This window comes from Gymnodraco acuticeps, unplaced genomic scaffold, assembly GCF_902827175.1.
Source record: "Gymnodraco acuticeps unplaced genomic scaffold, fGymAcu1.1, whole genome shotgun sequence".
In the NCBI taxonomy this organism is placed as follows: domain Eukaryota; kingdom Metazoa; phylum Chordata; class Actinopteri; order Perciformes; family Bathydraconidae; genus Gymnodraco; species Gymnodraco acuticeps.
Window position 1 is genome coordinate 407,768 of NW_022989876.1, and position 25,288 is coordinate 433,055.

General features: G+C 40.7%; 1 protein-coding gene across 1 annotated transcript; it reads left to right on the forward strand.

Moving 5' to 3' along the window:
- The first annotated feature begins 1,101 nt into the window (after nt 1–1,101).
- On the forward strand, nt 1,102–16,496 carry LOC117533852 (cytochrome c oxidase assembly protein COX16 homolog, mitochondrial). Its single transcript, XM_034197817.1, has 4 exons — nt 1,102–1,258; nt 3,036–3,113; nt 14,399–14,467; nt 15,873–16,496. Exons 1-4 carry the CDS (start codon nt 1,199–1,201, stop codon nt 15,990–15,992), a joined length of 327 nt encoding a protein of 108 aa, XP_034053708.1. The 5' UTR covers nt 1,102–1,198; the 3' UTR covers nt 15,993–16,496.
- Nucleotides 16,497–25,288: the final 8,792 nt, after the last annotated feature.

The following is a 25,288-nucleotide window of genomic DNA, read 5'->3' on the forward strand; positions in this document are numbered from 1 at the left end:
TGCGCTGAATCCTCTGACAGCGTCACAGTTTTCCGTTGCCTTTAATGACTCTGTGCTTTCCACGTTAAATTACTCGTGTGATGCCAGTGCTGAGGAGATTCTCAGCCTTTTTAATTCTACTTGCACGGATATTCTGGACCTGATCGCTCCATTCACGGCCAGACACCCTAAACCTGTGACTGAACCGTGGTTAACTGACCCGCGCCCTGAGACGCGCATGTAGACGAGCAGAGAGGAGATGGAAGAAGGATACACTTCACGTCTCCTTGGGGATTCTAAGAGACAGTTTAAGCGAATATCAGAGGGCTGTTAAATGTGCAAAAACTCATTTTATTTCAAATGTTGTGTCCAAAAACAGAAATAGGCCCCAGTTCCTTTTTACCACTCTTAATTGTCTTTTAAATCCCTGTAACTCTCCCTGTGTTGTGCCATCACCTACTCTATGTGAAAAGTTCCTTTCATTTTTTAATGATAAAGTCTTGGCCATCAGATCTTCACCTCCTCCTCTCACCTTAGACCAGTGGTTCTCAAACTTTTTCTGTAACATGCACACCGATGCACACCCGTACCCGGACTGATTAAGAGGAAACACCTAAGGGCGGGATGTTGTTGACATGATAGGAAACATTAAAACATGTTATACGCTATTTTTTAATATTAAGACGTTTTTAACAGTGTAAGAAAACGTTGTAAAACAAGCAATACGTTAATGTAAGAGGTTAAGAGCTTGATTGTTTGTGAGAAAACGAGGAGAAAGCTAAATTACAAACCGATTTAAACAGTAAAAAACTAACAACATATCCCAAGGAGGAAAAAGAGAGAGAATAATACATTTAACAACACACTTATTTGACTATTTGCGGACATTTTAAGAAAAAAATAATAAAGAACAACAGATATTACTGCATTTTCCTTTCTGAAGTGTGTTGTATTAGAAACAAGAGGAATTATGCAACAAAGAAAGAGGTTTAGACATTAATAACACAATAATTAACTTGTTCTGGACATTTAAAGAGTTAAATGCTTTTATCATTACCATCCCTGAGACGGACATGAACAGGAACCTTCTATCGCGTCTCCAAATCTTTACGGACATTTTATCACGCTGGACCCAAACCGGAAGTGCGTCCCTACTTTGACCTGCACAGTGTCTTCAGTTTTCATCACTAAAATGTTGTTTTAGCCGCTAAAAGGAGACATGTTTACCCTAAAAGCACTAAAGAAAAACAGAACAATCAAATATGGAGTCCCCATGCTGGTGAGTAGATTTTATTTGACGTTTTAATGTATTTAAATCACATTTGATCAGTGTGTAAGCTAACTGTTAGCATTCTGTCAGTTAACTGTTATTTGTACTTACTTTGTTTTATAAGTCCAATTATCTCTTCATCTCTCTGTTTTTCTGAGGTTTAACACTAGCTAGTAATGTTTTTGTCTGGCGAAATAGGAAGGGTTTATTTCAAGCTTGTTATGTGTAAATTATTGGAATTTTTTTAATCAACTAAGATCAGTTAGAACACGTTTTCAACTTCAATTGACTGCATTTATTTACATGAATACTGCGTCGTATAGTCTTACATATGTTGTCAGTGATTCTGTCAGTCTTTTGTTAATAATGAAGTCAAATTCTGTCCTTTATCTTACTGTTTACCCGAGTTTAATGTGAGCTAGTAATGTTTTTCTTCCTCACCTCCCCATACCTAGTGTATAGTTTTAAACACAATATAATATTGTTTAATTTAAGTACTGAGTATGTGCTGAAGGGCAGAGGTGTAAAGTAACTAAGGACACTTACAAAATGAGTGTTCTCTTAGGTATTTCTACTTTACCAGAGTATTTTCATTTTATACTACATACAAATGTTGTACTCATCCCACTACATTTATTTTACAGATGTATTTACTTGTAACTTTATAACTTCAAATGTTGACACATAATATTTAACAAACCGTAATATTATTCTTGGTAAAGATTAAACTATCCAGCATTACATTTAAAGGGGACCTATCATGCAAAATGCACTTTGTGATGTCTTTTCTCCATCAACATGTGTCCCGGTGTGTCGGGGAACTCACGCAGCGTCAGAAAATAAAACCCTCTCTCTTTTCCTCCGTACCCAAATCTCTAAAAACGGGGAACAACGGAGCTGATCCAGATTTGCGTCCGATATGACGTAATATCTGAAATGTGGACCCACGGCCCAATCAGAAACGTTGCTATCAGAAACAATGCCCGACTGTTTTGGACGTAATATGGTCGGTGTTTACATTAGCATCGCTAACACTCAGAGCTAACCTGTACTGGAGAGCATGTGTGTGAAGAAGCAGGAAGTAAAAAGGAACTCACCTTGTGGTATAACCGGCAAGAGAGAAAGCCTTTGAGCTCCAGACTGTTTCAGAGAGAATCCTTGATAATCCATGATATGGCGTTTCATCACGGCAGCATTTAGTTTAGACAGTAGCTGCCGGGTCCCGCATGAGCTCAGACCCCTCCTCTTTTATTTTAAAGCTTTATCTCCAAATCAGCACTTTTGAAACGGGAAGTGAAATAGAGGGATATGAGGCATGGCTAGAATGGGTGATCTGTTTGGTATTTTGAGCAAAACACTTCATAGACATGTTTTTTATATATGTTTTATATATCTGAGACCTATAATAGCTTGATAGGTGCACTTGAAGTAACTAAACCATGACTGGGTTATTTTGATAAGACGTTTTTTATGAAGATTTGCTGCTTTTGCTTTAAAATATAGTACTTTAAGTAGAACCATACTTAAATACGTTTGACTTGAAACTGAGTATTTTGACAGTGTGGTTTTAATACTGTTACTCAATCCAAGAATGTGAATACTATTTCCACCTCTGCTAAAGGGTAATACATGTACACCCCTTGCAGAATGCATTACTATATTAAAGTTCTATCACATGTAGAAGTGATTTGAACCTGAATTATATGTGATGAAGCGAGCGCTGTGCATTGTCAAGTTTTTCGGATTACTTTTATTGACATTATATGCTCTCATTGTTTTTTTTCAGCTGCTCGTAGTCGGAGGTTCCTTTGGCCTGCGAGAGTTCACACAAATCAGATATGACTCCCAGAGGATCAGGAAAAAGGTTAGTAGTGAATTCACTCTGACATTAAACACACATTTCACCTCACCTTGAAGAAAAGGGTTCTCATGGTCAATGTGCCAGCGGATAAAGTACTCACCTTTGCACCAGGGCTTGACAATATATCAATAATATATTAATATCATGATTTGAGACAAGATATGATCCTATATTTGACCATTTACATGCACACAAACCTAGAGCACACACTACAGGAGAGGGGAAACCTCCCAAAAGCAGATTAGGGCCTCTTGAGCAGTGTTACCTAATTATTTAGATGTATACTGTTATTTTAATCACTTAAATCAGCATTCAGCCAGTGGGCAATGGCGCCTCCCTGTGGATAGAAACGTGCAGTGTTTATATGTACAAAAGTGGTGGGGCACGAACAACTTAGATGTGTATATAAGCTTCTGGTGCTTTTTTAAACACGTCCATGGTCCCGATAGAGAGAGAGAGAGGGGGGGGGGGGGTATAAGGAAAACACAGACACTCATCACCGAGGTCACAATATCAATCGATCCAGCAGAGCAATAGCCTATAGGCAAAGCCCAGAAGATATGACATCAAATGAACTTACCAAAGCTGAAGTTGAGTCAACTTCATTCACTTTCTTTCCGTTTCACTGATTTTAATCGCTATACGCTGCTCTCTCTCGTCTCCTCTTCACAACTACACTCACGTACTTGCAGCCAATCAGCTCTCTGAATTATGAGATGACGCTTGGTGGGTATTAGGGATGGGAATTTGAAAGAAAATGTATATTCGAATATTCGACCCCCAAAAAATGGTTAACCGAAATGAACATATCCTATAAAAAATAAAAAATAAATAAAATGTGGGAATTCTTTTTACAAAAAAATAATATTTAATTTTGAAAAATAAATACATGTTCAAATAATTATAGGAACCAAGTCGAATGTGTCAAATGTATTGAACTGGTGATCACAGTTTGAACAGTTGACAGCTATAGGCCTACAGCTTTCATGCTTAAAACATAACTTGGTTTTTAAATGAAAGAGGGATCACACACGAACAACATAACGGGTTAGGGTAACGTAACCCGTGACAACAGGGATCAACAACCTATAACGGGGTCTATGCCCAGAATGCAGCTATTCAATACTCATTCTTGTTTAAGAATATGAGCATGTCTAGTCAGGGGAGAGGCGATTCACAATCAGGCCAGCTGTAGAGAAGACCCTCTCAGCTGGAATGTGGGCATAAGATGAGGTTTGAGTCTGCGTGATCTGCGTGTAGGGAGGGGCAGCAGCCATATCGTTAGCTAGAACTAGCTACATCTGATGGATTTGGACATAAACGCGAGTGAAGTATAACCGGCCGCGAGAGAGAGAGAGAGATCAGCACCTGCAGCTCTGCCCGCTGTGAGGGACCGGTGAGCGGAGCAAAACACACCTTTAGACCTGACGCACTTAGCTATGGCACTGTCGTATACATTGGATTATTCCATTTGATAATATGTAATCAACTTAGGCACCCCTCCCAAAGAAAAAGACATTCGATTAATCGTTCCCATCCCTAGTAGGTATGTCAGCGCAGTGCCCCTATGGTGATTATTTTTTTACCGCACACATTGGCCGTTTCTCAATCTCGAGGATTCTGGCTTTCAAGCCAATATGTCAAGGATGCTACGTCATCGAGTGCGCCGAAGGACTGTTCCAATCTCCAGCATACTTGGAATTCCAACGAGGCCGCGTCCTTGGTTTGGGGGTAATTTCGAGGCTGCACATGGGTAGACTTCGCGTCCTTAAAATCCCCACAATGCTTTGCGCACGGACCAATTTCAAAAACCCTTGCGGAGAATGGCTGAACCGACGCAGCACACATTGAAATGTAAGTATGTAGTATCGTAGAACATGTGTTGGTAAATATGTTACTTTGTTACATTTGTTTGTTATCACCAAAAAAGTGTTCCGTGAAAGTAAAGCAAGTTCATAATTAGATAGACATCGTGAGGTATTTATTTTCAGTACAGTTTATGTTGAAACCGTTAGTGTGGTACACTTGTTAGCCTGTTCCATTCATCTTCGTTTTCCGAAGCCGTGGCTTGGAAGCATACTTGCTTCGTTTCTGAAGTAAGTGACTTGGAAGTACGCGACTACCAAGCCAGCATCCTCGCGATTGAGAAACGGCCAGTGACTAGAAAAATACTCTGAGCATGCGCAGTGTAGTTTTTACAGTGCATGTTCGTTTTGACAGCAGAGAGGGGCTTGCCCCACAACCCATCAACAGCTCAATCGGCACACTGGGGACACTAATTAGAACGCAGACTGAACCAGCAATGTACAGACGAATCAGACGACGAAACATGATCTTAAAATATATTTTAACATGTATTCTTTTTGCATATTTTGGGAATTATTATTTGCATTACTTTCTGCTGACACTAGGTGGGGCTGTCGCCACTGGAAATGTGGTTGTCTCTAAGGATCCAGATTTGAAAAATAGCACACACGACTCAAGTAGATTGCAAATGTAGTACAGTATCAAAGTACCAATAGATGACCAAGTACAGTAATTGATCAAATGCACCTGCACCACGGCCTGCTTTCGACAGGCTAGTACGTATTAATTAAGACAAAAACAAATTTAAAAAAGTGACCCTTATTCCTTTTTGGATTTCTACACAAACGAGGCCTCTTTCTGGAAGAGATGATGAATTTATGAGGATTATTGTCAGAAAATGAATTAGTAATCCTTTCTGCTTTTCTTCTGGCTGCATGGCAAAATAGCCTCTTGCTGAACACACACACACGCACACACACACACACACACGTGCTTATTTATGATCAGCATTAGATAAATGGTCTCTCCAGCACTTCAGACACTGCAGCTCTGACAGGATGTTTAGTGATTCAACAAGATCTGATAATTCATTAGGAGCCGCAGTTCATCAGAGTGACAGAGGAGAGGCTCTTTATTACCCTGTGATGATCTGAGGGGGGGGGGTGTCTGTTTCCTGCTTTTCTATTTGCTGGCATGCTAATGGGTCAGTATACTCTTAATGTAAAGGTCAACTTGTGTTACTCACCCTCCTGATTTCCAATTCAAAATGTGTTTCAAAGCATAGTTGACCTTAGCTAGTGTTGTTTCTGTTCCTCATCTCTTACCATACGTAGCTTAGAGTATTAGAAGTACACATGATCCATGAGAGTATGTGCTAAAGCAGGGGTCTCAAACTCAAATACACAGTGGGCCAAAATAAAAATAAATGGGTACTAGTGGAGGTCCGGACTGGTTCAATGTTTATTGCAGAACTTATTGAAATGAACTTATTGCACATATTAAACCTGGAACTAACAAAGCTTAAATTATTGCCTATAAAAACAACATTAAACATTAAATAATCAGTTGCATTCATTTCTTATGGCTCTATCTGCAGCTTTTCCAGAGTCATTTATTATGAGTACATTTTCCCACAGGCCAACAACAGCTTCAACAAAACTATTCCCCTCAAAGAACAAACCAAACATGCCCTGTTGTCATGAGAGAGAAAGTGCAGAAGGAAACATCCATTGAACTCAGTGTGCTGCTCTGTGATGCTAGCTCAGATACTTGGCATCTCATCTTGGGAGCTAGTTCATCAATGTTTGGGCTCAGGCTCTGAGCGGAGGAGACACTCAGGATGGAGTGAAGGTGTGCGTGCAATATACCGGCGGGCCAGATCTAATAGTCATTAGAAATGATCCTGCGGGCCGAAATTAAATCCACCAAGGCCCTGATTTGGCCCCCGGGCCTTGAGTTTGACACATGTGTGCTAAAGGGTGAAATGCAGATTATCTAAGGTGCTAAATCCATACCATCTCAACATAACCTCCAGGTTCATGCAGTGGATGTTCTTGGGGGAAAAAACCCACTTATTAAATGCACGGCCTTGAAATGAAATGCTATACCAAGCCTAAAACTAAGCCGCAATCAAACCCTACAGTCTAGCTGCCAGAATAGTAACCCTGGGACTGTTTGGGGGTTATTGAAGATGCCGAGTCCATTTCCGAACTTTTTCAGGATAATAAATGGCCGTTTTAACCTGAAACTGGCGATATCTGGTTATAACTGTCATTTTCTATGACTGTCCATGTGCAGCCACCCCCCCCGAGTTAACATTGCTCAAGTAATTTAATGCATGGAATATCTAAACAGTCGTCATGATTGAAACCACTCGTGCGGTTTCATTCTTGTTATCAGCCCATTCCTTTTTTCCAGCCCTCACGGATGTATTTCCCTGTTAAATGATGAAAGCCCTGTCTGAGGGTTAAGTCACTGTATGATCCAATTAACTGTCTCTCTTCAGATCTGTAAGTTAGCCTCCAGCAGGAAGAGCTTCTGTCTTCCACGGCCAGGTTTCCTCTTCACCTCTGACCCCCCCCGTCTCTGTTTGAGGTTCATTAAAGAAAAGCTTATAACGCGTCCTTAGGAATCATTTTAGCCCCTTTTCCCTGGAATGAAAGCTGCATTAAAAAAAGATAATAATTCAAGATATATATTAAAAAAATAACAAATATAATACTAATAATAATATACATTTTAATTAAAACACTTACACATCTTTTAAATATAATGATTTGAACACATTTATATAGATATTTTCGAAGTACTCGGACAATTTACAAAAAAAAATCCAGATACAGAAGGATGCAAACATATAATAATAATATTAACTGTTGGGGAATAATTTTCCCTGCATGTCCTCCTTCGCCCTCTGACGCAGCTGACCAGCCTTGAGCAGCCGTTATCTCCCATAAGGAGGGGCTGCCCTAGCAAGTTGTTGATGTTACCAGTTTGTGACCGGGCCTCTCTCCGTCAGAGATAGTTATTGTTGTGGGACACCTGGAACACATCCTTCTCGGGGTGGAGATGACCTCGAGCCATAAGCGACAACAAAAGTGATTCAGTGTCCTCAGCTGTTTAGTCTCTCTATTGAAGAATGTTGATTATTACACTCTGAACTAGTTCAAACCTGGAGCTACAGGAGGGCTCTTCAGGATTGATTGTGGCATCTCAGCCGTGTGGTCAACTCGTGGCCCGTGACATGTCTTGTGAATTCTCCGGCCGAAGCTCCAAATAAACCGTCAGTGTTTGCCATAAAGCTCCAGCTCTCCTCGTGTCTCTCTGAGTCCTGACTCCCATTGCTTCAGACGTTTCCTCCACTATAACAATAATAAACATTTAAATAATAATAATGACGATAGTAGTAGTAATAATAATAAATAATAATAATAACAATGTTTTAAATAAGGATGGAAATAAAACGTACAAAATACTAATATTTAAAACAAATCTATAATACGTAGAAAATACCACATAATAAATAGAAACACATACACCTTTAATTTGGCTGCTACGATTAATTCAAATAATTAATTCAAAATGCTCGACATATTTGTTTAGCCCTTTCCTAATTACTCAAAGACACTTTCAAAAGCATTTCATACGAGCAAACGAAAAATAGAGAAATAAATAAAGAACAGAAAGCAGTAATACATATTCTGTGTATTATTTACTTGCTGTAGTAAAGTAGGTCTAAAAATCAATGGTGGCATTATGAAGCATTATGTAACTGCGGCTCTGTTGCTGTGAAATATTAGAGCTCATTAAGCATCATGATTCAGAATGGGATTCGTTTCACTCGTGTTCCCGCGGAAAATCAATTTGAATTGCAAAAACCCAGAGAGCCCCAACATCAGTTCTGCTTTTCTCACTGAACCTCCTGCTGCTGCCCGATCAAGTGGAACAATTAAGAGCGGGAACACGGGCTCAATTAGATCCTCCCTTCGTATGGTTTGGGTTTATCTCTTCCACATGAGAGTTCAATATGACTTCTGGCTCTTTAAAGTAGAGACACTACATACTGATATACACCTGAACATCAGCAGGAGAGGACTCTTTAAAGTAGAGACACTACATACTGATATACACCTGAACATCAGCAGGAGAGGACTCTTTAAAGTAGAGACACTACATACTGATATACACCTGAACATCAGCAGGAGAGGACTCTTTAAAGTAGAGACACTGCATACTGATATACACCTGAACATCAGCAGGAGAGGACTCTTTAAAGTAGAGACACTACATACTGATATACACCTGAACATCAGCAGGAGAGGACTCTTTAAAGTAGAGACACTACATACTGATATACACCTGAACATCAGCAGGAGAGGACTCTTTAAAGTAGAGACACTACATACTGATATACACCTGAACATCAGCAGGAGAGGACTCTTTAAAGTAGAGACACTACATACTGATATACACCTGAACATCAGCAGGAGAGGACTCTTTAAAGTAGAGACACTACATACTGATATACACCTGAACATCAGCAGGAGAGGACTCTTTAAAGTAGAGACACTACATACTGATACACACCTGAACATCAGCAGGATAGGACTCTTTAAAGTAGAGACACTACATACTGATATACACCTGAAGATCAGCAGGAGAGGACTCTTTAAAGTAGAGACACTACATACTGATATACACCTGAAGATCAGCAGGAGAGGACTCTTTAAAGTAGAGACACTACATACTGATATACACCTGAACATCAGCAGGAGAGGACTCTTTAAAGTAGAGACACTACATACTGATATACACCTGAACATCAGCAGGAGAGGACTCTTTAAAGTAGAGACACTACATACTGATATACACCTGAACATCAGCAGGAGAGGACTCTTTAAAGTAGAGACACTACATACTGATACACACCTGAACATCAGCAGGAGAGGACTCTTTAAAGTAGAGACACTACATACTGATATACACCTGAACATCAGCAGGAGAGGACTCTTTAAAGTAGAGACACTACATACTGATATACACCTGAACATCAGCAGGAGAGGACTCTTTAAAGTAGAGACACTACATACTGATATACACCTGAACGTCATCAGGAGAGGACTCTTTAAAGTAGAGAACCTACATACTGATATACACCTGAACATCAGCAGGAGAGGACTCTTTAAAGTAGAAACACTACATACTGGTATACACCTGAACATCAGCAGGAGAGGACTCTTTAAAGTAGAGACACTACATACTGATATACACCTGAACATCAGCAGGAGAGGACTCTTTAAAGTAGAGACACTACATACTAATATACACCTGAACATCAGCAGGAGAGGACTCTTTAAAGTAGAGACACTACATACTAATATACACCTGAACATCAGCAGGAGAGGACTCTTTAAAGTAGAGACACTACATACTGATATACACCTGAAGATCAGCAGGAGAGGACTCTTTAAAGTAGAGACACTACATACTAATATACACCTGAACATCAGCAGGGGAGGACTCTTTAAAGTAGAGACACTTCATACTGATATACACCTGAACATCAGCAGGAGAGGACTCTTTAAAGTAGAGACACTACATACTGATATACACCTGAACATCATCAGGAGAGGACTCTTTAAAGTAGAGAACCTACATACTGATTATACACCTGAACATCAGCAGGAGAGGACTCTTTAAAGTAGAGACACTACATACTGATATACACCTGAACATCAGCAGGAGAGGACTCTTTAAAGTAGAGACACTACATACTGATATACACCTGAACATCAGCAGGAGAGGACTCTTTAAAGTAGAGACACTACATACTGATATACACCTGAACATCAGCAGGAGAGGACTCTTTAAAGTAGAGACACTACATACTGATATACACCTGACCATCAGCAGGAGAGGACTCTTTAAAGTAGAGACACTACATACTGATATACACCTGAACATCAGCAGGAGAGGACTCTTTAAAGTAGAAACACTACATACTGGTATACACCTGAACATCAGCAGGAGAGGACTCTTTAAAGTAGAGACCCTACATACTGATATACACATGAACATCAGCAGGAGAGGACTCTTTAAAGTAGAGACACTACATATTACTGATATACACCTGAACATCAGCAGGAGAGGACTCTTTAAAGTAGAAACACTACATACTGATATACACCTGATCATCAGCAGGAGAGGACTCTTTAAAGTAGAGACCCTACATACTGATATACACATGAACATCAGCAGGAGAGGACTCTTTAAAGTAGAGACACTACATATTACTAATATACACCTGAACATCAGCAGGAGAGGACTCTTTAAAGTAGAAACACTACATACTGATATACACCTGAACATCAGCAGGAGAGGACTCTTTAAAGTAGAGACACTACATACTGATATACACCTGAACATCATCAGGAGAGGACTCTTTAAAGTAGAGAACCTACATACTGATATACACCTGAACATCATCAGGAGAGGACTCTTTAAAGTAGAGACACTACATACTGATATACACCTGAACGTCATCAGGAGAGGACTCTTTAAAGTAGAGAACCTACATACTGATATACACCTGAACATCAGCAGGAGAGGACTCTTTAAAGTAGAGACACTACATACTGATATACACCTGAACATCAGCAGGAGAGGACTCTTTAAAGTAGAGACACTACATACTGATATACACCTGAACATCAGCAGGAGAGGACTCTTTAAAGTAGAGACACTACATACTGATATACACCTGAACATCAGCAGGAGAGGACTCTTTAAAGTAGAGACACTACATACTGATATACACCTGACCATCAGCAGGAGAGGACTCTTTAAAGTAGAGACACTACATACTGATATACACCTGAACATCAGCAGGAGAGGACTCTTTAAAGTAGAAACACTACATACTGGTATACATCTGAACATCAGCAGGAGAGGACTCTTTAAAGTAGAGACACTACATATTACTGATATACACCTGAACATCAGCAGGAGAGGACTCTTTAAAGTAGAAACACTACATACTGATATACACCTGATCATCAGCAGGAGAGGACTCTTTAAAGTAGAGGACACTACATACTGATATACACCTGAACATCAGCAGGAGAGGACTCTTTAAAGTAGAGACACTACATACTGATATACACATGAACATCAGCAGGAGAGGACTCTTTAAAGTAGAGACACTACATACTGATATACACCTGAACATCAGCAGGAGAGGACTCTTTAAAGTAGAGACACTACATACTGATATACACCTGAACATCAGCAGGAGAGGACTCTTTAAAGTAGAGACACTACATACTGATATACACCTGACCATCAGCAGGAGAGGACTCTTTAAAGTAGAGACACTACATACTGATATACACCTGACCATCAGCAGGAGAGGACTCTTTAAAGTAGAGACACTACATACTGATATACACCTGATCATCAGCAGGAGAGGACTCTTTAAAGTAGAGACACTACATACTGATATACACCTGAACATCAGCAGGAGAGGACTCTTTAAAGTAGAGACACTTCATACTGATATACACCTGAACATCAGCAGGAGAGGACTCTTTAAAGTAGAGACACTACATACTGATATACACCTGAACATCATCAGGAGAGGACTCTTTAAAGTAGAGAACCTACATACTGATATACACCTGAACATCATCAGGAGAGGACTCTTTAAAGTAGAGACACTACATACTGATATACACCTGAACGTCATCAGGAGAGGGACTCTTTAAAGTAGAGAACCTACATACTGATATACACCTGAACATCAGCAGGAGAGGACCTCTTTAAAGTAGAGACACTACATACTGATATACACCTGAACATCAGCAGGATAGGACTCTTTAAAGTAGAGACACTACATACTGATATACACCTGAACATCAGCAGGAGAGGACTCTTTAAAGTAGAGACACTACATACTGATATACACCTGAACATCAGCAGGAGAGGACTCTTTAAAGTAGAGACACTACATACTGATATACACCTGACCATCAGCAGGAGAGGACTCTTTAAAGTAGAGACACTACATACTGATATACACCTGAACATCAGCAGGAGAGGACTCTTTAAAGTAGAAACACTACATATTGGTATACACCTGAACATCAGCAGGAGAGGACTCTTTAAAGTAGAGACCCTACATACTGATATACATATGAACATCAGCAGGAGAGGACTCTTTAAAGTAGAGACACTACATATTACTGATATACACCTGAACATCAGCAGGAGAGGACTCTTTAAAGTAGAAACACTACATACTGATATACACCTGATCATCAGCAGGAGAGGACTCTTTAAAGTAGAGACACTACATACTGATATACACCTGAACATCAGCAGGAGAGGACTCTTTAAAGTAGAGACACTACATACTGATATACACCTGAACATCAGCAGGATGAGGACTCTTTAAAGTAGAGACACTACATACTGATATACACATGAACATCAGCAGGAGAGGACTCTTTAAAGTAGAGACACTACATACTGATATACACCTGAACATCAGCAGGAGAGGACTCTTTAAAGTAGAGACACTACATACTGATATACACCTGAACATCAGCAGGAGAGGACTCTTTAAAGTAGAGACACTACATACTGATATACACCTGAACATCAGCAGGAGAGGACTCTTTAAAGTAGAGACACTACATACTGATATACACCTGAACATCAGCAGGAGAGGACTCTTTAAAGTAGAGGACACTACATACTGATATACACCTGAACATCAGCAGGAGAGGACTCTTTAAAGTAGAGACACTACATACTGATATACACCTGAACATCAGCAGGAGAGGACTCTTTAAAGTAGAGACACTACATACTGATATACACCTGAACATCAGCAGGAGAGGACTCTTTAAAGTAGAGACACTACACACTGATATACACCTGAACATCAGCAGGAGAGGACTCTTTAAAGTAGAGACACTACATACTGATATACACCTGAACATCAGCAGGAGAGGACTCTTTAAAGTAGAGACACTACACACTGATATACACCTGAACATCAGCAGGAGAGGACTCTTTAAAGTAGAGACACTACATACTGATATACACCTGAAGATCAGCAGGAGAGGACTCTTTAAAGTAGAGACACTACATACTAATGAGCAGTATATGTCTTGTTAACGTTGGTGTTCAGATCAGGGAGCACAGGTTCAAACCCCACTGCAGTCAGCATGTCGTTGTGTCCCTGAGACACTTCACCCCAAATTGCTCCTGTGGGGATTGCCCACAGTATTGAGTAAGTCGCTTTGGATAAAAGCGTCTAACAAGTAACATGTAATGCCTCTCTGTGCAGCTGTACCTCCGTCTCGTGCCAGGTGAGTTGTGTTTGAAGTGTGTGACTGCAAACATGTAGCACTGGTTCTGATTGATTTTAAAGTGTGACTTTCTCAGTACGGTAACATTTCTCCTCCTCTTCCTCTCAGCTGGATCCGTCTCTGGAGGCCAAAGTGAACGTGGAGCGGCAGCCGGTCATCCTGGAGGAGGAGTACGAGGTGAGGAACCCTGAGGGGGGGTAAAGAAAAGAAAGTGACTGCTGTGGTCTGTCTGCAGGAAAGAGGAGCTGCTGAACAATATAGGGCAACAACGCATGATGTAACAACACTGCATTGTGATGTAAAAACTCAACACAATGTTATGCAATTTGACTTTATTATGTAATCAATTCACATTCTTTATTATTGCATATTGTGATAATTCATCAATTGCAACATGTTGTAGTTTACGCAGCATTTTGTAATGTATTACATAATGCTGGGTGTATTTTGAAATGTGCAGAATAGTTGGTACCTGTGTTCTTAAAATGTCAGATTGTATTGTCATTGTAAATCTGAAATTAGAATGAATTGGAACATCATTTTACAGAAAACGGGACCGAATTAAGTGAAAGATGCCCCTTAGCCCTAGATTCCACCGGGTCCGTCTGCGCCGCAGCGTCCACGACACTCGCGGCCTCTCTAGTCAATGGGTGCTATTCCACCAGACACGTTACGGCCAGAAGCGTCTCGGTGGAACGCGACGCGAGGCGTTGCATAGCGCCGGGTAGGAAGTGGACCGGTCAGAGCATCCAGTCAATCCCCAAAATAAACTCATTTTGCAGACCCTATCCTCCGTAGTCTTTCAAGGAGGAGGAGAAATGCCAGCGTTCTCCTCCGGTTTACAGGCACTGTGTCAATTATATATATAGAATAATTATGATGATTAATGCATTTTTTTACCACTAAAATACAGCAACAGCTGGAATATTACAATTATTATTAACTTTGTCTGCACAAAGTAGCCTGTCCAGGAAATATGCACAAATCAACAAAAACTGCGAGCCGGCACGTAAGACGCTCCGCTTCTGAAACGGGCCCGGTGGGTCGTGACGCTCGAGGAGGTCGGACCAAAACCACGCCGCCGACGGACCCGGTGGAACCCCGGGGTTAGACTAAAGAAAGTCTAAAGAGGTTGAATTGGGGAAACGCGTTAAGCAGTTATTTTGCATTAAATAAAACTCAGGACTCAAATGTGTCTCCGTCTGCATTGGTTTCTCTTTCACATAAGAAGAAATAAAAAACCTTGAATTTAAATCTTTGTGAAAAATGCACAAGAAACGTTTTTAAAGCAGTTTAGAAAATCGTCCGTTGAACCAACATTTTTAGACTACCAAAACTCTCTCAAACCCCAAATCTGTTCTGAAAGACCGGCAGTTTAATTTCCTGCCTCCTCTCACCTGCGGTACTCTCCAGATGTTCACAACTTTCTACATCTGGACTTTTCAAAGACCAGGAAGTATTATATTTGGTGTTGTGCAGGAACACAAGCTCATATTTTCAGAGTTTTTCAGACTTTGATTTCTTGGCATCCTGAAGTGTAAACCTCGCCTCCTGAAGTTGTTGTTGTTTGTTCTCTCTGCAGAAGATAAAGAAGGTGAATATGGAGGAGTGGAGGAACATCCGGGGCCCTCGTCCCTGGGAGGACTCGAGGGAATACCAGGACCAGCAGAGGAGCCGGCTGGACGAAAAACCCAGAGGATAAGAGATGGAATCCACTTGTGTTGGATTCACAGTTTGTCATTTGCTTGTAACGGATTAACCTGGACGTTCAAATGACGCCACATGATCCCAAAACCTTGAAATAAGTTCAGGGTTAGTCTTAGATTTAAAGAGTGGTGCAGGAATGAGTCCTAAAATCCGGAAATTAGTCGGCATTTGAACACGTCCTGTCCCCTGGTCTTGAAGTCGATGGTTTTCTGGCTGTGGTTAACACAAGCTGAAGAGATTTGAATTCTGCGACATTAAATACGTCAGTAAATAACCCACTGTAATACAATAATCCCAAATCACATGGTGAAATCCCATTGGACCAGAGAGATGCTGCCTTCAGGGTCCAACACAGATAATACGCCACACCTGAATAGAAACACACCACTGAATAGAAACAACCACAAGGAGTCACATCTGCTGCCGCACTTTCCACACTGATGGCAAAATAAATATACTTATATGATTTCTATGTCTGAATAAATCATATTATATTGATCCTTCCTGTTTCTTTCAAGCTCTGGATGTGAGTGTGTGTTTACAGCAGTGTTGCATTGATTTAAGGTATATCAGAATAAATAACATGCAGCATCTCCTCAGGCGTCACCGCTCTCACAGTAATCCGTTTCTCTGACAGTTATTACTTTGCAATGCGCCAGATTTATAATGGAAATAGAATTACCTATTTCCTTTTTTTTGAGAACATGATTTCCCTCAGATTGTGTGTATCAGGAGTGTGTGAGTGACGGGAAATGCACGCACTGCCTTCAGTGTGTGCAGCACGAGGTAATGAAGGTCTCGATGGAAATGGCCCGGGAATTATTTTCTGTAAACTCGTGATTTTGGAGTCACTTTAATCCCGGGAACAGGATTCTGTTTGCATGCACCGGTTGAGGCTGTAATCCTGCAAACAGATTGATCACACTATTTGTCACTGATCACATCTTTCTCGAAAGGATGTTTGTTAAAGGAAACGGTTTATAATGACGTCTCTGAATGTGTCGCATGTTATCTTTGAGGCCACCTCAGGCTCTTTGGTATTAAGCAGCGAGGTCGCTGCTGTTTGGAGGTCATTGTTAGTGAAATAAGAGTAAGACATTTTGAGTTTGACGACACAATACAGTTTATTTTGGAGGTTGTGGCTTCAACTGTAAGTTTAAAGAGTAGTGCTCCAACACATTGTACGTGATGGGCTAAGGGGCTGTAATACACTCTAAGCAGTTGACCAATCAACAGAGCCGGCCAGCTAACCAATCAGAGCAGGCTGGGTTCTGGTTTCAGACAGAGGGTGAAAAGAGGTGCTGCAGCACAGACATGAGAACAATAAAGAGTTTTTTGAACATTAAAGCATGGAGACATGTAGAGACACTACATACTGATATACACCTGAACATCAGCAGGAGAGGACTCTTTAAAGTAGAGACACTACATACTGATATACACCTGAACATCAGCAGGAGAGGACTCTTTAAAGTAGAGACACTACATACTGATATACACCTGAACATCAGCAGGAGAGGACTCTTTAAAGTAGAGACACTACATACTGATATACACCTGAACATCAGCAGGAGAGGACTCTTTAAAGTAGAGACACTACATACTGATATACACCTGAACATCAGCAGGAGAGGACTCTTTAAAGTAGAGACACCACATACTGATATACACCTGAACATCAGCAGGGGAGGACTCTTTAAAGTAGAGACACTACATACTGATATACACCTGAACATCAGCAGGAGAGGACTCTTTAAAGTTGAGACACTACATACTGATATACACCTAACATCAGCAGGAGAGGACTCTTTAAAGTAGAGACACCACATACTGATATACAGCTGAACATCAGCAGGGGAGGACTCTTTAAAGTAGAGACACTACATACTGATATACACCTGAACATCAGCAGGAGAGGACTCTTTAAAGTTGAGACACTACATACTGATATACACCTGACATCAGCAGGAGAGGACTCTTTAAAGTAGAGACACTACATACTGATATACACCTGAACATCAGCAGGAGAGGACTCTTTAAAGTAGAGACACTACATACTGATATACACCTGAACATCAGCAGGAGAGGACTCTTTAAAGTAGAGACACCACATACTGATATACACCTGAACATCAGCAGGGGAGGACTCTTTAAAGTAGAGACACTACATACTGATATACACCTGAACATCAGCAGGAGAGGACTCTTTAAAGTTGAGACACTACATACTGATATACACCTAACATCAGCAGGAGAGGACTCTTTAAAGTAGAGACACCACATACTGATATACACCTGAACATCAGCAGGGGAGGACTCTTTAAAGTAGAGACACTACATACTGATATACACCTGAACATCAGCAGGAGAGGACTCTTTAAAGTTGAGACACTACATACTGATATACACCTGAACATCAGCAGGAGAGGACTCTTTAAAGTAGAGACACTACATACTGATATACACCTGAACATCAGCAGGAGAGGACTCTTTAAAGTAGAGACACTACATACTGATATACACCTGAACATCAGCAGGAGAGGACTCTTTAAAGTAGAGACACCACATACTGATATACACCTGAACATCAGCAGGGGAGGACTCTTTAAAGTAGAGACACTACATACTGATATACACCTGAACATCAGCAGGAGAGGACTCTTTAAAGTTGAGACACTACATACTGATATACACCTAACATCAGCAGGAGAGGACTCTTTAAAGTAGAGACACCACATACTGATATACACCTGAACATCAGCAGGGGAGGACTCTTTAAAGTAGAGACACTACATACTGATATACACCTGAACATCAGCAGGAGAGGACTCTTTAAAGTTGAGACACTACATACTGATATACACCTGAACATCAGCAGGAGAGGACTCTTTAAAGTAGAGACACTACATACTGATATACACCTGAACATCAGCAGGAGAGGACTCTTTAAAGTTGAGACACTACATACTGATATACACCTGAACCTCAGCAGGAGAGGACTCTTTAAAGTAGAGACACTACATACTGATATACACCTGAACATCAGCAGAAGAGGACTCTTTAAAGTAGAGACACTACATACTGATATACACCTGAACATCAGCAGGGGAGGACTCTTTAAAGTAGAGACACTACATACTGATATACACCTGAACATCAGCAGGAGAGGACTCTTTAAAGTAGAGACACTACATACTGATATACACCTGAACATCAGCAGGAGAGGACTCTTTAAAGTAGAGATACTACATACTGATATACACCTGAACATCAGCAGGAGAGGACTCTTTAAAGTAGAGACACTACATACTGATATACACCTGAACATCAGCAGGAGAGGACTCTTTAAAGTAGAGACACTACATACTGATATACACCTGAACATCAGCAGGAGAGGACTCTTTAAAGTAGAGACACTACATACTGATATACACCTGAACATCAGCAGGAGAGGACTCTTTAAAGTAGAGACACCACATACTGATATACACCTGAACATCAGCAGGGGAGGACTCTTTAAAGTAGAGACACTACATACTGATATACACCTGAACATCAGCAGGAGAGGACTCTTTAAAGTTGAGACACTACATACTGATATACACCTAACATCAGCAGGAGAGGACTCTTTAAAGTAGAGACACCACATACTGATATACACCTGAACATCAGCAGGGGAGGACTCTTTAAAGTAGAGACACACATACTGATATACACCTGAACATCAGCAGGAGAGGACTCTTTAAAGTTGAGACACTACATACTGATATACACCTGAACATCAGCAGGAGAGGACTCTTTAAAGTAGAGACACTACATACTGATATACACCTGAACATCAGCAGGAGAGGACTCTTTAAAGTTGAGACACTACATACTGATATACACCTGAACCTCAGCAGGAGAGGACTCTTTAAAGTAGAGACACTACATACTGATATACACCTGAACATCAGCAGAAGAGGACTCTTTAAAGTAGAGACACTACATACTGATATACACCTGAACATCAGCAGGGGAGGACTCTTTAAAGTAGAGACACTACATACTGATATACACCTGAACATCAGCAGGAGAGGACTCTTTAAAGTAGAGACACTACATACTGATATACACCTGAACATCAGCAGGAGAGGACTCTTTAAAGTAGAGACACTACATACTGATATACACCTGAACATCAGCAGGAGAGGACTCTTTAAAGTAGAGACACCACATACTGATATACACCTGAACATCAGCAGGGGAGGACTCTTTAAAGTAGAGACACTACATACTGATATACACCTGAACATCAGCAGGAGAGGACTCTTTAAAGTTGAGACACTACATACTGATATACACCTAACATCAGCAGGAGAGGACTCTTTAAAGTAGAGACACCACATACTGATATACACCTGAACATCAGCAGGGGAGGACTCTTTAAAGTAGAGACACTACATACTGATATACACCTGAACATCAGCAGGAGAGGACTCTTTAAAGTTGAGACACTACATACTGATATACACCTGAACATCAGCAGGAGAGGACTCTTTAAAGTAGAGACACTACATACTGATATACACCTGAACATCAGCAGGAGAGGACTCTTTAAAGTAGAGACACTACATACTGATATACACCTGAACATCAGCAGGAGAGGACTCTTTAAAGACTCCTCCAACAATGCAACATAATAAATAAACCTACATATCCAAATAAAAAAGCAAAACAGAAGGAGCTCAAGACACGGCCGCTATCTTGAGAGGAAACCCTGAATACTACGCTTCCCTTCAGGAATATAATCCTCTAAATACTATAATACTAATAACATTAGAGTAGCCTAGTCTTTATCTGCAGCTGTGCTCAAATGCCGCCTTAAAACCCAATGATTTTACATGCAACAAAAAAGAAGATGGCAGCATTCAAATGTTTATTTGTCATCGTTATCAAAGACGCCTCAAAATAACCATGTGATTCAGGCCAGTGTTTCATCTCCTGCAGAGGGTTGTGTACAATCTGTGTATGTGGCTGCTGTTATGACTATTTATTGCACTTATTTAGTCATTGTTTACGTTCTTATTCTCATCCTATAAAAACGCATCATATAGTGTGTATCGCTGTGTTTGCTGGAGATGAAGCATGTGAAGCAGAAGATATGTGTCGGCTTGCTGTGGTTAGTGTATGGAGATGTAGCTCGGGTGTATTCATCAGGGGCCAAAATGGGTCAGTGCAGAAAGCCGAGCTGCCGTAAGCGATGAGTCCTAATTCGAGGATGTCCCGCCCCCTTTACATGCTACTACATTTTTTATCTGTAAGTGAAAACGGCATCAAATATTCAAAGCTGAGTGGAAAAGTGGAAATCAAATTCAATATTTACTACTCTGTTCTGCGAGCGGGAGAACTGATGAGGTCTTAGAAACACGACGCGTGTAGAGGGGGGGAATCTGGGACTCTGAGAAACTAAATGCTTAAATCTTGCAATGTTAATTAAAGTTAAAATGAATGCATGAATGCTCCCCGTGATTTGGATCTGCTTCAAAATGTAATGAGTTCTTCCTCGGCCCGAGATTCACCCCTCCACCAAGTTTCATCAAAATCAGGCGAATGGTTTTTCTGTATTCCTGCAGAGACGGACAACCAAAAAAGTAACCTGTAGGAAAGTTGAGAGGAAGATCCTTCCCGTATTATTCTGTTTTCATCAATATATTACAGGTCTCAGATATATACAAAACATGTCTCTGATTGGCTGAAACACCAAACAGATCATTGCAGCATTACCCATAATCCCCTCTGTTTCAGCCCTGTTTCCAAAGTGCTGATTCTCTGTCTGTTACTTTAGATGAAAATAAGGAGCCCCTCCCCACGCCCCTCTGAGAGAGATTTGGTTACAAAGAACACAATGGTGCTCTAGGAGGAGATTCAGGTGATAAGGGGGGGGGGGGTTACCTTGGTAGCTGATTGGCTAATGGTTACACAAGACAAAACATCGTTATGACATCATAAAGTAGCCAAAATCTGATCAGCTCATTTTCAGACAGGTTTTTATAGAAATGGATCAAAAAGAGAGAGAATCTTTAAACTAAAGCTGTTCAAATAAATGTGGGATGTAAAATGTACAATATTCCAGTAATGCAACCACTACAAACATTTAATCAGAGGTGGAAGAAGTACTGAGATATTGTACTTTAGTAAAAGTAGAAGTACTGAGATATTGTACTTGAGTAAAAGTAGAAGTACTCAGATCTTGTACTTGAGTAAAAGTAGAAGTACTCAGATCTTGTACTTTAGTAAAAGTAGAAGTACTCAGGTCTTGTACTTGAGTAAAAGTAGAAGTACCAGAGTGTAGGAATACTCTGTTACAGTAAAAGTCCTGCATTCAAAATGTTCCTCAAGTAAAAGTAGAAAAGTATTCTCATCAAAATATAGTGAAAGTAGCGACAGTAAAAGTAGTCGTTGTGCAGATTGGTCCATTTCAGAATAATATATATGATGTGTTTTATAATGATTGATCATGAAAGTGTTCTCAAAGCTGGTAAAGGTGCAGCTAGTCTGAATGACTTTGTATACTGCAGGGTAGCTGGTGGATTTACTCCAGGTGGAACTAAAGTCTGATTCAACACTTGATTATATTTCACATCATTCATCCACATCTGTGAAGTAACTAAAGGGATTAAATACATGTAGTGGAGGAAAAGTACACAGTAGCATAAAATGGAAATACTCGAGTAAAGTACAAGTATCTCAAACTTGAACTTGAGTAAATGTACTTAGTTACTTCCCAATTTAATATACATACTACCATACTAATACTCTCGGTGTGGCCTGATGTTTACCTGCAGACACACGGTCCTCACACCCAACGATTCAACATGCAGAAGAACAGAAGCTGCAGCTTTCTAATGTCATCGTTATGAAAGAAGCTCTCTCTTATTTCCTGTCTATAAATAGACGGAGACTCGGCAGCAGTGTGTGTGTGTGTGTGTGTGTGTGTGTGTGTGTGTGTGTGTGTGTGTGTGTGTGTGTGTGTGTGTGTGTGTGTGTGTGTGTGTGTGTGTGTGTGTGTGTGTGTGTGTGTGTGTGTGTGTGTGTGTGTGTGTGTGTGTGTGTGTGTGTGTGTGTGTGTGTGTGTGTGTGTGTGTGTGTGTTGGGGGGGGGGGCTGTTGTACATCATTCCTCATAATGAGCCGGACTGAACACACACCGCCGCCGTCACTTCCACCACATCCACACGTTGCCATGGAGACGTGGCTATAGGGCACATGTGATGGTGTGTGTGTGTGTGTGTGTGTGTGTGTGGGGTGCAAGCATCCTGCAAAAGCCAAGAACCTCGTACAAGTTGACCCCCCCCCCCCCTGTATATGTAATCTTCCTCCCCCCACGTCTGATTCTTCTTCGTCTCTCTCCAGGAGGGAGTGAGTGTGGGTCTCCCTCTCGTACCCATCATGCACTGCAGGATCTCTTCCGCCCCACTGACCCTGTGCTCAGCTGCAGAAGAGGCTTCACTCTGTGCACTTTCTACAGAGTTCAGCACACAATCCTTTCTATCTGCATGAGCTGCAGGAATGAGTCCACCTGGGAATGAGTCAGCATTGTAGCACTGCCTGCTCTGAAGTCAATGTTGTTTTAAAAAAAAAAATGTTTGAAGTTGTTAGCCTGAATGAAGGTCTGTGGTTAACACAAGCTGTGTGGGAGACAAACTCGCTCTGGAGGGAACACACGGATGTTAGCCTTTGCAGACCATTTACATGCACTAACACCCGTTTCTGGATCAGTAGAAATACCTGGCGTGTAGAAGCAGAGAAAAGTGTCGATGTTGCGCTGAGATCTGTATTCCTCTCCGTGCTGCACTGTGCACATGCTAATGATTCTGTAAGCTGGAGTTGACAGAGCTTCAGTGGTGATTAAACTGGAGACGCTGTGACCCTGATGGTGAGAGAAAAAAGGGGGGGGGGATCAAACACGGACATCACGCCTGGGCGACGACGTCCACTCATGACACTCCGTAATGAAAAGTGAAGCTGTGAACGGAGAAAGGTGAGGAGTCACCTCACATCAGGATTTACACTCTGAAGACTGCAGGGATACTTCCTGTCTATGGGAGTGTGTGTAGGTGTGTGTTTGTGTTTTGGTGTGTGTTTGTTTTGGTGTGTGTGTTTTAGTTTTGGTGTGTGTGTGTGTGTGTGAATGAGCAGCATAGGGCCCCTTTAAAGCAGGAGGATACGTGGAAGTGGATGTGTGTGTGTGTGTGTGTGTGTGTGTGTGTGTTTTGGTGTGTGTGTGTGAATGAGCAGAATAGGGCCCCTTTAAAGCAGGACAATAACTGGAAGTGGATGTTTTACTCTCAGTTTGTCTCACTTTGGTGTATTTACTTGAATCCATTAATCTGCACTGAACACATGCATGACTTTGAAGAGAGCATTTATTTCCAATCCCTCTCTGCGCTCCGGCTGCAGGTGCACCCGTCCCCCCCCCGTCCCCGTCCCCGTCCCGTCCCGTCCCCGTCCCCGTCCTTCCTGCAGAGATAAGAAAACTTCATTAAAACCCTCCAACGATATTCTCCATGCTAATCACAGCATTACATGGGATGTCCATTTGGGAGATTGTTTTTGAATTTGAATTTAACAAGCGTGGAAATCTGGACAGGATAATAAGACTGCAGCACAGAGCCGGACTGTGTAATTAAAATCAAATCCAATTGATTTTATTTTACCCCCGATCTTCATAAAAGCTCCATCCCAAAAGAAAAATGGAGCCCATGCTGCAAAAATATGTGCACATGTGATGGTGTGTGTGTCTTGCAAAAGCCAAGAACCTCGTAGCTGTTTCAAGTCTTACATGATGTTGTTTTCTGGATAAATAATAATTCAACATTTATTAACAATTAGCTGCAATGATCAATTCACTTTTTTCATAATTTTCACTTTTTCATGATTTATTCACTTTTTTCAGAATACTTGAAATAGATGATTTTGACTTTTATGAGGAAAAAAAAATTGAATTTAGACTTTTTTCAACATTTTCACTTTAGTCGGAATTTTTTGAAATTATTATTTTTTTAAATCAGAATTTAGACTTTTTTTTCCAGAATTTTTTTCCCCTCAAAATTGAGTCCTCAAAAATACAATATTTTACGTGTGGCTTTAATCCTCTTCCGTATATTTCCAGAATTTTGACTTTTGTTCAGCTTTTACAATAATTCTAAATAAGAATTTTGCCTTTTTTCCGGAATTTTGACATTTTAATATTTTTCTGAATTCTGACTTTTTATTTAATTTTTACTTTTGTTCAGAGTTTGACTTTCAT

Excerpts from the sequence above, each read along its gene's own strand:
- LOC117533852 (XM_034197817.1), top strand. The coding sequence starts at position 1,199 with ATGTTTACCCTAAAAGCACTAAAGAAAAACAGAACAATCAAATATGGA. Across the intron at positions 1,259-3,035 it reads AATATGGAGTCCCCATGCTG|CTGCTCGTAGTCGGAGGTTC; the intron begins GTGAGTAGATTT and ends GTTTTTTTTCAG. Across the intron at positions 3,114-14,398 it reads CCCAGAGGATCAGGAAAAAG|CTGGATCCGTCTCTGGAGGC; the intron begins GTTAGTAGTGAA and ends TCTTCCTCTCAG.